This window comes from Hydra vulgaris, chromosome 11 (assembly GCF_038396675.1).
Source record: "Hydra vulgaris chromosome 11, alternate assembly HydraT2T_AEP".
Lineage (NCBI taxonomy): Eukaryota > Metazoa > Cnidaria > Hydrozoa > Anthoathecata > Hydridae > Hydra > Hydra vulgaris.
Genome location: NC_088930.1, coordinates 45,064,544 through 45,077,119, shown reverse-complemented (window position 1 = coordinate 45,077,119; position 12,576 = coordinate 45,064,544). Strand labels below are relative to the sequence as shown.

At 27.5% G+C, this 12,576-nt stretch overlaps 1 protein-coding gene across 1 annotated transcript in view; it reads right to left on the bottom strand.

Annotated features, from left to right (window-relative positions):
• The window catches only part of LOC100199563 (tuftelin-interacting protein 11), a 69,035-nt gene that overhangs the window by 38,946 nt on the left and 17,513 nt on the right, over positions 1–12,576 (bottom strand). Inside the window, exons 2-6 of the mRNA XM_065808959.1 lie at positions 7,212–7,277; positions 7,099–7,129; positions 6,904–6,961; positions 6,789–6,827; positions 6,618–6,704 (exon numbers count right to left, since the gene is read on the bottom strand). Of these exons, the coding sequence (XP_065665031.1) occupies positions 6,618–6,704; positions 6,789–6,827; positions 6,904–6,961; positions 7,099–7,129; positions 7,212–7,277 (281 nt within the window). The remainder of the gene's footprint in view (positions 1–6,617; positions 6,705–6,788; positions 6,828–6,903; positions 6,962–7,098; positions 7,130–7,211; positions 7,278–12,576) is intronic.

Sequence of the window (12,576 nt, the reverse complement as noted above, 5' to 3'; positions counted from 1 at the left end):
CGAATATTACTTTTATATTCAACATTAATTTTTTAAATAGTACAGGAGAAAAGTTTCAAGTTCAGCCAGCTACTAGTACCATGTAACCTAGTATGATAGTGGCAATGAAAATCTTTCTATAATTTCCTATTAATTATCCCTTCTGTTATCTCCTATTAACTAGGGTAGAGCTCAGTTTAATGATTATAAGATTAACTTATTGTAAGATTTCCTAAACTCTGTGGTAGCTCTAAGAAAGACTTCTATCAACAGCTGTAATATGCCATGTTGTGCATGGAAAGTGTCCCTGTTAGTGTTGTTGGTGTGTATGGTTGAAACTACATAAGGAGCCCTTTGAAACAACTTTAGGTTGATTGGCAAGATCAATTTACTAACTTTAGGTTGATTAGCAAGATATAATTTACTTTTATAGTGCTGCTAGATATTTTAAAATAATCAACCGATCATCAACCAATCATTAACCGATCATTAAGTGTAGTTAAACCAAGAACAGGTTTTTAATTGACAGTTAAGTTTATGTAAAGCAGGCAGAAGCTTTATAAACTTCAATTCTTTCAAAAGTCTTTTTTTCTGTAAGGATTCCATGCTGAAGAAAATGTTTCATGTTGAGATCATACAAATAATGTGTATAAAATCTAGAATGATTTTATGTTCTGTGGGATGGATCTTTCACCAAAATATAAGGAAAAAACTAGTTTCAAAAACTTACTTTTTTTATTGAATCTAATGACTTTATGTCATCTGGGATTTCAACCCTTTTGTTCTACTTGTCATCGAGCTAAGTTGCATCCTTTTTCAGTTCCTTCATGTTCTAAAAAAAGTGTTATTTAGTCTATTTCCTCACACAACTTTGAAATTCTCTCTCAACTTTATGTTTTCCTGATTCATACAATTTTTTGTCTTCTGGCAAGCATTTTTTTGGTTCATTAACTTTCTTCTTTGCTTTCTGTTTTATCATTATAGATAATGAAAAGTATTGCCAAGGATTATCCGGGATTTAAATGATTCAGTTACTGCACATACTGTTCATAGATAGTGCAAAATAATCAAAGCATCAAATTTAAACCATTCATTGCTGTCTCTCACTGTGTGACCACTCACTGTGGTCAAACCACAACTGCGTATACAAAATAATACAATTTGCAAAGTAAAAAAATTATTTAAATTGAAAGTAAAAAGTGTTCCTCAGAACATTAGCCAAGGATAGGGTTTCTAAACAGTAACAGTAAAACAGCTGTTTTTTAAAAAAAATCAAATGCTTTTTTTTAAATGACTGTTTTTACTGTTTTTTTCTTTTTTAAAAAAAAATTAAAATTAAAGCAACAAAAAATTAAAAACTTTTTTCGTTTGCTGTAAAGATTAAATTCTATTTCAATATTATAATGAGTTTTAATTGCATAAAGCTTCATTCAAATCTAAAAATGTTGGAATAAAAAAAAAACTTTTTCTAAAAGAAAAGTTTCTTTAACAACACGCTCATTAAAACAATTTAAATGGTAATTTGATTTTATTTTTAAATAATAGTTTAATAAATAGTTTTTAGATAATTTTGGATTAAGTAACTTTATTAAATAACTTTAGTAGTTTGGATTTTTTTTAAAAAAACTAAGCACACAGGATAGTAAAAGAAAATTTTTTATTTTAATGGTTTTATTTTACTAATCCAGTACTTAAAGTTTCTTAAGAGTTACTTAAGAGTTATCGGGTTTCCAGCACCAGTTTCTTATTTACATTAACTAAAAAATAACTGCATAGTTACCAGCTATGAATTTTTTTTTAACTGTAGGTAAAAAAGCTACTTAATATCCTTATTTTCAAAATAATAAAATGCTCAGAAAATTATACAACTACCTTAAAAAATCACTTAAAAAGTCACAGAACTTGTTTAGATAAGGCAACAGATGAAATTATGATGAAAGAAAAATGACAAAAAATGATGAAAAAAATAGTATATAAATAACACAGAAGAAAGAAAAATGACAAAAAATGATGGCAACTTCTATGTGCAAAAGAGTCTTAAAAATATTGTCTCTGATTTGGCAATGGATGGCATTTTGATTTGAGCCATAGCAAGAAATAAATACATTTGCTAGTAAATAGCTGAAGATGGATTAAAATTCTCCTCTAACGAAAACAATGACACTTCTGAAGAAAGATTTTGATGAAAAAAAAAGAAAAAAGATTGACACCATAAAATTAAAAGTAGCCAATAAAGTTAAGTTTAGCATGACTGTTGACAAGGTTACTACTTTATAAGGACCAAGCTATTTTGTTAATATTCACAATAAAACTGATAATATCATGTATAAAATGAGATTAATTTGAATTGAAGGTTCATGCAGTGTGCACAGTATGGTAAAATTAATGAAACAACATTTAAGTTTTTTTGAAATACCAATGAAAAAAGATTTGGTTTCATCAACACAGGATGGAGCGTCTGTAAACAAGATATATTCAAAATTTAGATGTTATTGGTCGATTTTGTCTTAATCATGGTCTTCATCTTGGAGTATGTGACACAATATATAAGGAAAAACATGATATTGAAGATTTAAGCGGCGCCTGTGATAATGATAAATGATTCTTTTGATGAACTTGGAAGTTATAAACGATAAGTGTGAAGATGATATTTACTACAACAGCCCTTGGAATTAGGGTCAGCATTCGGCAATGCTGACCTTGTTTCAATGTTTTATGGTAAGACCTTTGTATCAAATTTTTTTTGCCGACCTGATACCAACCTCTAAAAGATTGAGGTCGGCAAATTATTGCCGACTTCATTTTTCTTAATTTTGAGGGTTGCTACAATGATTTACTTAAGAACTCATGCAAGTTGATAAAATATAAACTATTAAGTGTCCGGAATCAAGTTTTTCAATCAAAAGTTGAGGTTCTATATGGAAAAAAAATTGAACTTCATCTTGATATAAAAATTCTCTGGAACAGAACACCAATAATGTTTAAGCCATTGATAAAAACAGTGACGGCAACACAAGAAACTTTATTAGAATTTAGGGCAGATTTAGTTGGTGGGAAAAAGTTCTGAAAATTAATAAATGTCTCCTCCTATGTATTAAGCACCTACGAGTACTCGTTTATAAATAAAAGGTTTTCCAAATTAAAAAAATAGTAAAACAGCTGTTAACAGCATTTTTTTTTTAAATTCTAAAACAGTAAAACAGCTGTTTTTTAAAAATCACTGTTTTTCAGAAACCCAGGCCAAAGAAATGTTAACTTTAAAAGATTTGGTTCGCCAAAAAGTAATTGGTGAATTGAATTTTTTTGACAACAGTTGACAACAAAAAAAGTGACTTATATTGTCTTACCATTTTATTTTCTTATGAAAAAATGTTTGACATTAAATGCTTAGTAATGCAGAAAAAATTGAGAGAATCTGGACTACAAATTGTGGAGATACAAATTGTGGAAAAGCAGATGAAAAAGGAAAATTCTACAAAAAGTTGTAGTTAGACATCTTTGACAAAAGAATAGTAAACCACAAAGTTTATATAAAAAAATTCAGTCAACTAAGAATTAGGTGACAATTAAAAGTTTCAACAAGATGGTGAACTACCCATACCCATTACCTTTATAAAGTATGGTGAAAAAATCTTTCCGACTGTAATTGACAAAAAAAGTTTGACTGCCACATAAGGCTGTCAAATAATTGGGGAGCTTAAAAGTATAAATGTGACAATCTTTTTGAGACTTTATTCTAAAGTCGTCATGCAAAATAATGCAAGTTAAAGCACTTTTTTTACTTTAGTTCAAATTATTATAGAAAACATATAGAGAATTATATAGATAAAATATATAAATATAAAGCATAAAGAAAACATATAGAGAATAAGCATAGGGCAAAACTTTGTTCAGAAAATAGGAGATGGATTCTGTTGTGTCAAAAAATAAAATAACAATCTCTCTTTGAAGAGAAATGGTTTTTGATTCAACTGATCAAAAGAAGAAAAAAATATGTTGAGCTTGGATTCAGTTTGAATAAAATTATTATCAGTTTAAATATAAATTAAACGTAAATTCTTATTTGACTGGAATTTGTAATTCCAGTAAGATTCATAATTAACATATATTCACATCTTAATGGAATTTGTAGTTGCAGGTACGGTAGTGTTTTGCAAATGCGTTAGTGGTGTAGTGGTAGAGCACTCGCCTCATAAGCAAGAAGATCTCAGTTCGATCCCTACCACGCTCCTAGTAGTACCACGCTTAACTTATTTCTCTGCGCAGCGGTCTTCCTCAACTTTAGTGGCCTTCATGGCCTTGGAGAGGTGAAATAACATAAATAAAAAAAAGTCAAACATATACTTTAAACTGAAAAGTAAGGCTATCAGTAATAACTTAGATAATTCTTGGTTAAATGGTTAACATCAAGTTATAAAGTTGGGAAGTATAAAACAAGATATGAATTTATTTTCTTCATATTTGTCTTAAGTTTTTTCTCAATTTTTTTTTCTTTTTTTTTTTTTCTTTTTTGTATAATAATGGACTGAAAAAGTTTAAAAACATATATATTGTAAAAAAAATTATATTTAAGATTTTATTTATAAAAAAACTTTTTGGAAATCCTGAAAAACTAAAAGTTATAAGAAATATCTGGGATTCCAGATATATCCGAAAAAAGATAATCTTTGAAGATGACAACACCTACTGTTCTATTTGCTGCATAGAGCTGGGCACCTACAAAGAAACTGAGAAGACTTCATTAAAAAAATAAAATTCATATAGTTTAGAACATTGTCAAATAGTTGGACTTGGTATTTGTAACCATTGCAACAAAAAAATCCACATTTATTGTACAACTAAAACAATAATAATACAATAAAATAATACAATATAATAATAATAATACAATATAATAATAATAATACAATAAAATATATTAATGTTATAAAAAAATAATAGTAATACAATAAAATATATTAATGTTATTAAAAATTAATAACTAATACTTCAAACATGTTTAAACAAAAAACTTCACATTCAAGTAAATTAGAAATTTCAGAATTATGAATAAAGATCTACACAAACTTAGTAACTAAAGTATAACAAACTAAAATCTAAAATAACTTAGTCACAATTTAAACAAACTTTTTTATATTATAAATTAACATAAATTAAAATAAATTAGTTTTTTCAATTTTTTTCAACATTGATTATAATTATAATACAGCCATTTTGTCAAAAAAAAAAATGTTCATAAACTGTTTCTTAATTTGTGGACTATTTACTTTTTATCAAAAATTTTCAAAGATGGAAGAAAGTGATTGTGTTAAAGAAAAATATTTAGAATGAGATAAAGAAAAATTAAGAAAGTAAAAAAAGAAGAAAAAGAAACATAAAAAGAATTAAAAAAAAAAAAAAAAAATGATTCCAGAAAATAGTCAAATTTAATCGGTAAATAAAGACAAAGCAATTTTACCCAACTTTTTTAACTTAACAGTTAACAACAATTTACAATTATTACCAAAGTTAACAACAGTTAACAGTTTTTTACAGAAAATATAAGTTTTAATCAAATCAGCTTAATAAGCTAATTTTACTTGTAAATTTAAATTTAATATATAATAATATACAATAATAATAATAACAACAACAACAACAACAACAACAACAATAATAATAATAACAATAACACCTTTATTAGAAAGCAATTTCAAATATATTTATTGTTCTTCTTGAATTTGAAGTTTACAAAACAATAAAATCTCTTGAACAAAAAATCTTATAATACTAATGGGTGTTCCTTCAAAAAAAGAACTCATCAAAATGCAATGGCACATGTACAAATTATAAAATAACAGACATATGTCTTTGTGTACATGTAAACCAGACAATATGTCTTTACGTTACAAAAATAAAATACACAGAGTTAAAGCCCTAAAGAGTTCCAAAGATTCCACAAACACAACATTAATTCAAACCAACAAATTCAAAAAAAGAGAGCATTTCAAAAACTTAATTGTAAAATGTAATACAAGAACAATATCAACTAATTCTTTTATTAGTTGATATTGTTCTTGTATTACATATAAACAAACACTAGCAAAAACAAGGAAAAAATCATTTTTAAAGAGGAGAAAAAAAATTATAGAGGTAACAGTATAACCAGAAAGAGCCCCTGGACCTGTAATACAAATAGATAAAATAAATTTTTCATGAACATAAGATAAATGAAATTAATCTACACACAATTTACCCATCTACAATATTGTTAGAGAAAAAAAAAAGTTGTTAAAAAGTTAAAAACCCTTAGAAAAAAATTATTACTTATTTCCATACATGATAATATTATCAAATCAGCCTGAAGGAATATTATCAAATTACACTAGAGAAATTAAATCACCATTGAAAATTTACTTTTTCTAGAAATAAAAAATTAAATGAAAACTTGAAAGCAGATTAAAGTTACTGCTATTTAAATTTAAAATAGCAGCCAAGTTGCAATGTATGTATGTATGTATGTATGTATGTATGTATGTATGTATGTATGTATGTATGTATGTATGTATGTATGTATGTATGTATGTATTTATGTATGTATGTATGTATGTATGTATTTATGTATGTATGTATAAGATTCTCCAACTAATGATGAATACCTCTCTTGATTTTTTGGTTTCAGAACCATAAGCACCAATTGCAGCTCTTCCGCCTCTTTTAAATGCTTCAATCGGTTCAGTTATACCCTTTAAAAATTTTTTTTCAAATATTTAGCAATTGAAACTTTTAATAACTAATGAATAATATCATAAGAGTTTAAATCATCTAACCTCTCCACGTTTTCCAAGACCTTTGCCTTTATAACCCATCTAAGAAAATAAAAACTGTAATTAAGTTACAATACAAAATAAAAGCAATAATTTTAATCAAAATTTTAGATTTTACCTTTTCAAGCATTTTACTTCCAAAGCCAGTAGTATACTTTTCCCAAGCACCAAAGTTCCTAACAAAGTAGATTCTGAGTAAGTTTTGCGTTATATCATTATCAATAATCTTAATATAATACCAATAAAAAACGTTACATTACAGAATACTTTAAGACAATATTAATTTTTTTATTTTTATCTTTAAGTGTAATACTTGCTGTTTATAACTGTTTTGCTTTTGAAACCTGTAAAAAAAAAGTATAAAATGCTTAAAAAAATAAACTAGTATAAAATTGCATTATTATTTTTTAATACTAAATTGTTGACCTTTTTTTCTCTCCTCTGATTTTACTGGTATATTCTTTTCATCATCTTTTTTCTCGTCAGCTTCACCTAAATTTATTAAAGGTTCATCTAAATTATAGGTATTCAGGTTCATCTAAATTATAGTTAAATCTGGTAAATAAAACATTTAAACAGAGCAACACAGATTTTCTATTTGACTAAATATTTGAAGTAATTTTAAATGCTTAGCATAAAACAAGTCTTTCAAGTTTGATATTATTAAACAATTGTAAAAATTGGAACAAATTTGCTAAATAATAATAACATATTTGAATAAAAATCAAGACAACTCTTTGAAAAAATTGAAAATATGTAAGCAAACTATAGACTTATAATAGTGCATCATAATTGTGTTAATAATTTAAACAATTGAATGAAAAATGTTTGTTATATATATAAATGTTTGTTAATATTGTTATATATATATATGATTGTTGTCGACTTGAACTTAAACTTGACAATAACAGTAAAGACAAAAAAATAAATTTTATTATTAGTATTAATAATTTATTATTTATGATATCATTATTGACTTTAATGACATCATTATTGACATAACGATAAGTGATTGAAAGTATTTGCTTACAAACATTTATCATCGTCATTCGAAATGATTATTAAACAAAAAACTTTTAAACTTTTAAAAAGATATTTAATAAGTTTACACATTTTGGATATAATTAAATAAAAAACCAGTAATAATTATTTATAATTAGTACTGTTATGAATGATTTATAAATGTTATGAACTTATTATGAATTAATATCTCTCTTTTTTGCATTATTATTATTCTAAAATTTCTATTGTATTGACATGTGACATGATAAATAAAACCTTAATAGTTATTATTTCAATTATTTGTGTTTATAAATTTATTTGTAAAACATTGTTTCAATTATGTGTTATTATTTCAATTATTTTTATTTTTTCAATTAATTGTATTTCTTTAAAAAAAAAAAAAAATAATAAAAAAAGTTTTGGTTGAAATTTAAAATTATTTTTACGGAGAAATATTTACATCCTAAAAGATTTGAAATCCAAATTCTTCAACGCCAAACAAAGGATGGATTCACTGAAATTCTCAAAAACTTCTTTTTATATTCAGACATCTGAAGAAGAGCTGAGAATACTAATAAACTTAGTATTGCCGAGTGTTTATCAATACATATCCAATACAATAACTTTTAAAATTGAAACTTGAACAATTGAAGTTCTTATGTCCTTGTAGGTTAGATTAAAAAACTAAATATTCACGCGGCATCAATTAGCAACATGCATACCACAAACCGGAAAAATACTAGACAAATTCATTCAAGCTCTCCAAAACCTAGCAAGAGATTGCAACTTTAAAGCAATAACAGCTGATATTTAATTTGATGAATCAGAGATGCATTTATTACTGGTTTAAACTCAAGTATGATATGCCAGAGACTACTGGGAAACAAGATCATCACATTGACATTGGCTTTTGCCCAAGCATGCTTCTTAGAGTTTGTGCAAAAACACTACAAGCTTTTAGTGTTTTTGCACAAACAATTGAATAGATCATTAGTTGCTATTGAGTCTGAAAATATATTAGCAATGATAAATGCTGGGGCCCCTAATTTCCTCTCACATGCAACTTGGAAGGTGGAAATAACTGGGCAAAAATTTCCTGCATTAAAAGATACTTGAAGCTCAGACAACTTTAACAACAAATACATTTTTAATTAGTATCAAATCCCATATACAAAAAACTTTAAGAGCACATTAATGGCATCGACATCTTTCAAGTTAAAAATCTAAGGCTATTGTATAGTAAATATGATTTATCAAAATCAGAAGTATGAAGATATCATTTTGTCAATATTACCTGACTTATGTGCTAATATTATTCTTGGCCAAGCTTTTATGAAACAGCATAGAATCATAACAATACCTTTTGGAGGAACATTACCTCCATTGTCAGTTAGTAGGCTAAAGAAATCGAAAACATTACCTCGAACATTATTTTTAAACCTTTCTAATGATTGTTGTCCAACTGCAACTAAATCTCAAATATTTAATCATGTTAATAAGCTGTTCATTTAATCCGAAATTAAGAAATTACTAAATGACAAAATTATAGAACCAAGTAACTTGTCTTAAAGGGTACAAATAGTAATTACAACAAATAAAAGACACAAAAAACGAATGTGTGTTGATTATTCCCAAATAATAAACAAATTCACATACATTGACTCTCTACGCAGAATAGATAACCATTTTAGAATAATGAATTAGATTAACCATTTTAGACTAATGAATTATACCATTTTTTCAGTACTCTTGATCTTACAAGCGCTTATCATCAAATCCCACTCCTACCAGAAGACAAGCCAAATACAGCATTTGAAGCTGATGGCAAACTGTATCATTTTACTCATTTGCAGTTGCAAACAAATGCAGTTGTTGTTTTTCAACAAAAAATTCACAAATTATAAATGGGAACTCTTTAAAAAACACCTATGCGTATTTAAATAATATTACGGTAGCTGGTATGACTCAAGCTGAACACAACTTTAATTTAAAGAAATTATACAAAACAGCCAAGTAAAACAAGCTTAATTTTAACAGCAGCAAAAGTGAAATCTCAGTTAGTTTAATCAATCTACTTGGGTATGTTGTATCTTAAAATAGCATAAAACCAGACCCAGAGGTTGGAACCCCTACTTAATTTACCAGTTCCACAAAATAGTAGAGCATTACAAAGAAATATAAGTCTCTTCTTCTACTATTCAAAGTCTATTTTTATTTACTCTGAAAAAGTATGCAGATTATTATAGTGTTCAACATTCCCATTCAATGAACAAGCTACAGACGCTTTCAAGCTACTGACACTTTCAAGTGACTAAAAAATAATATTTCAAACACTGTATTAAAAATTATTGAAGAAATAATTCCCAATTTTGAAGTAAGATCCCAATTTTGAAGACATAAATATATATATGATCTTAAGATTAAATACATACATACATACATACATACATACATACATACATACATACATACATACATATATAAATATATATATATATATATATATATATATATATATATATATATATATGATATACATGCAAGTTATTATCAAAATAATTGTAGTGTTGTGGGCTAATAAAAATCACAAAAAAATTTTTTCTATGTGTCTTTATTAACATGAGAGTATGTTTGATATACAAAAGTAAATTTTTTAATTGGAATATACACTGCGACCATTTTCTATAGACGCATCTAGAATTTAGCGGATTTACAGTGTTACCGTGGTAATAAAATTGTTCTAACGGTACTTTTGAATAAGTATATGTAAGAAAATAATGATTCATTATGCATCTGATTTTTAATTGTCTTGATTGTATTAAAATAATTAAATTTTTAATATTCACGTGGCAATTTTCTATAGACGCACTAAAGTTTTTACGAGTTTCGTCGCAAATTTCTTATATTCTGTAGTATTTTTTATTTTGTGAGTCGAAATCAAGTTGAACTTAACCAAATGCCGAAAGGAAAGGTCCTTACCGATATTGAAAAAGGTCCAATATTGGCTTATCATCAGAAAAAAGATCCGAATCGAGAAATTGCTAGAAGATTGAAGAGATCAGATCACGTTACCCGTAATTTCTTGAAAAATCCAACAGATTATGCAACAATAAAGCGGAACCAAAGAAATATAAGGTTTCAGGCCGTGAAAAACGCAGAATTGTTCGACTCGCATCAAATTCATCAAAAAGTTTGACAACAATTAAGTCAGATTTGGGTTTAAATGTTTGCAAGGAGACGATTAGGAAAGTTCTTAAAGACACAAAGATTGGGAACAAGTATGAAATTTTAGGTTAAATTCTCATGAATACGTAAGATGTCTAAATAGCTGAATTTTTTTTTTTCAATACCAGGTGATTTTTTCGGTCGAGAAAAAGTTTAACCTTGATGGGTCTGATGTTTTTAGTGGCTACTGGCATGATTTGAAGGAGAACTCTAATAATTTTCGACAAGGAATTTCGGTGGTGGATCTTTGATGGTTTGGCTTGGGTTTTGTGCAACAGGAAAGTTAAATTTAGCATTTACATCTTGCAAAATAAAAAGTTCTGAATACATTGATGTGCTAAAATTATGTTTGATTCCATTTAAAAACAAATATCAACGCAAAAAGTTTGTTTTTCAACAAGACAACGCCAGCATTCACTCTAGTAACGAGACTAAAGCTTGGTTTAAAGCTAAAAAAATTGAGCAAATGTGGTAACCTGCTCGCAGTCTAGATTTGAATCCTGTTGAAAACATCTGGTGAATCATTGTAAGACGAATCTATGCTTACCAGAAGCAATATAACTCTGTGGCAGAGCTAAAAGTAGCGGTGTCAGAATGCTGGGAGGATATGGAGCCAAAAGTGCTGGAAAACTTGGTGGGAGGTATGGCAAAACAAATTTAGCAAGTAATTCAGCGCAAAGGAGGCCCAATCAAGTATCAAAATGTGATAAAAACATTTTTTTTGATAGTTTTGTTAAAAAATGTCAACTGCGTCTATAGAAAATAGTCAGCTATCTTTTGAATTTAATTCATTTATGATTGACCTCTTTTCAAATTTGATTTCTTTTCATTATTTTTTGATACTTTATTTATAATTTATTAAAATACACTATTAAAATAAAGTTAAGTATGTTTTTAAGACATAATCCACATGCGCCTATAGAAATTGGTCGAAGTGTATCTATAGACGCAGTCATATTATTGACATTAAAAGATGGAAATTAGTAATGCGTATGTCCTCCATTACACTGGATCACCTCAAAAATTCTGCCTTTCATTGACTCCACTAGTCGTTGAAGTGTAGTTTGATCCAACTCGGACCATGCTTCAAGGATTTTACACTTTAACTCAGTAACAGTTTTAAATTGGTGTCCGGCTGCTTTAGCGTCATAAACTTTTCTTGATAGCATTCCCCACACATTCTCGATTGGATTTAAGTCCGGGCAACAAGCTGGCCATTCGAGAACCGGGATGTTGTGGTCTTTAAACCATTTCATAGAATGCCTAGATGTGTGAATTGCAGCATTATCTTGCTGAAATATGGCATTATTGTCCATGTTTTCATCCATATAAGTTATGAGAACATCATCCTACATTTCTGTATACTTTATCGAGTTCATTTTAGGTAAACCACAACACAGAGTCAATTTTCCTGAATAAGAAAATCCACCCCAAACCATTAAACTTCCTCCTCCATAATTTCGTTTTGTTTGTGGGTCATTTATTCCTCTTAGATCATGCCAATAACAACTGTAAGAGTCCGGACCATCTAAATTGAACTTTTTTTCATCTGAAAATATTACGT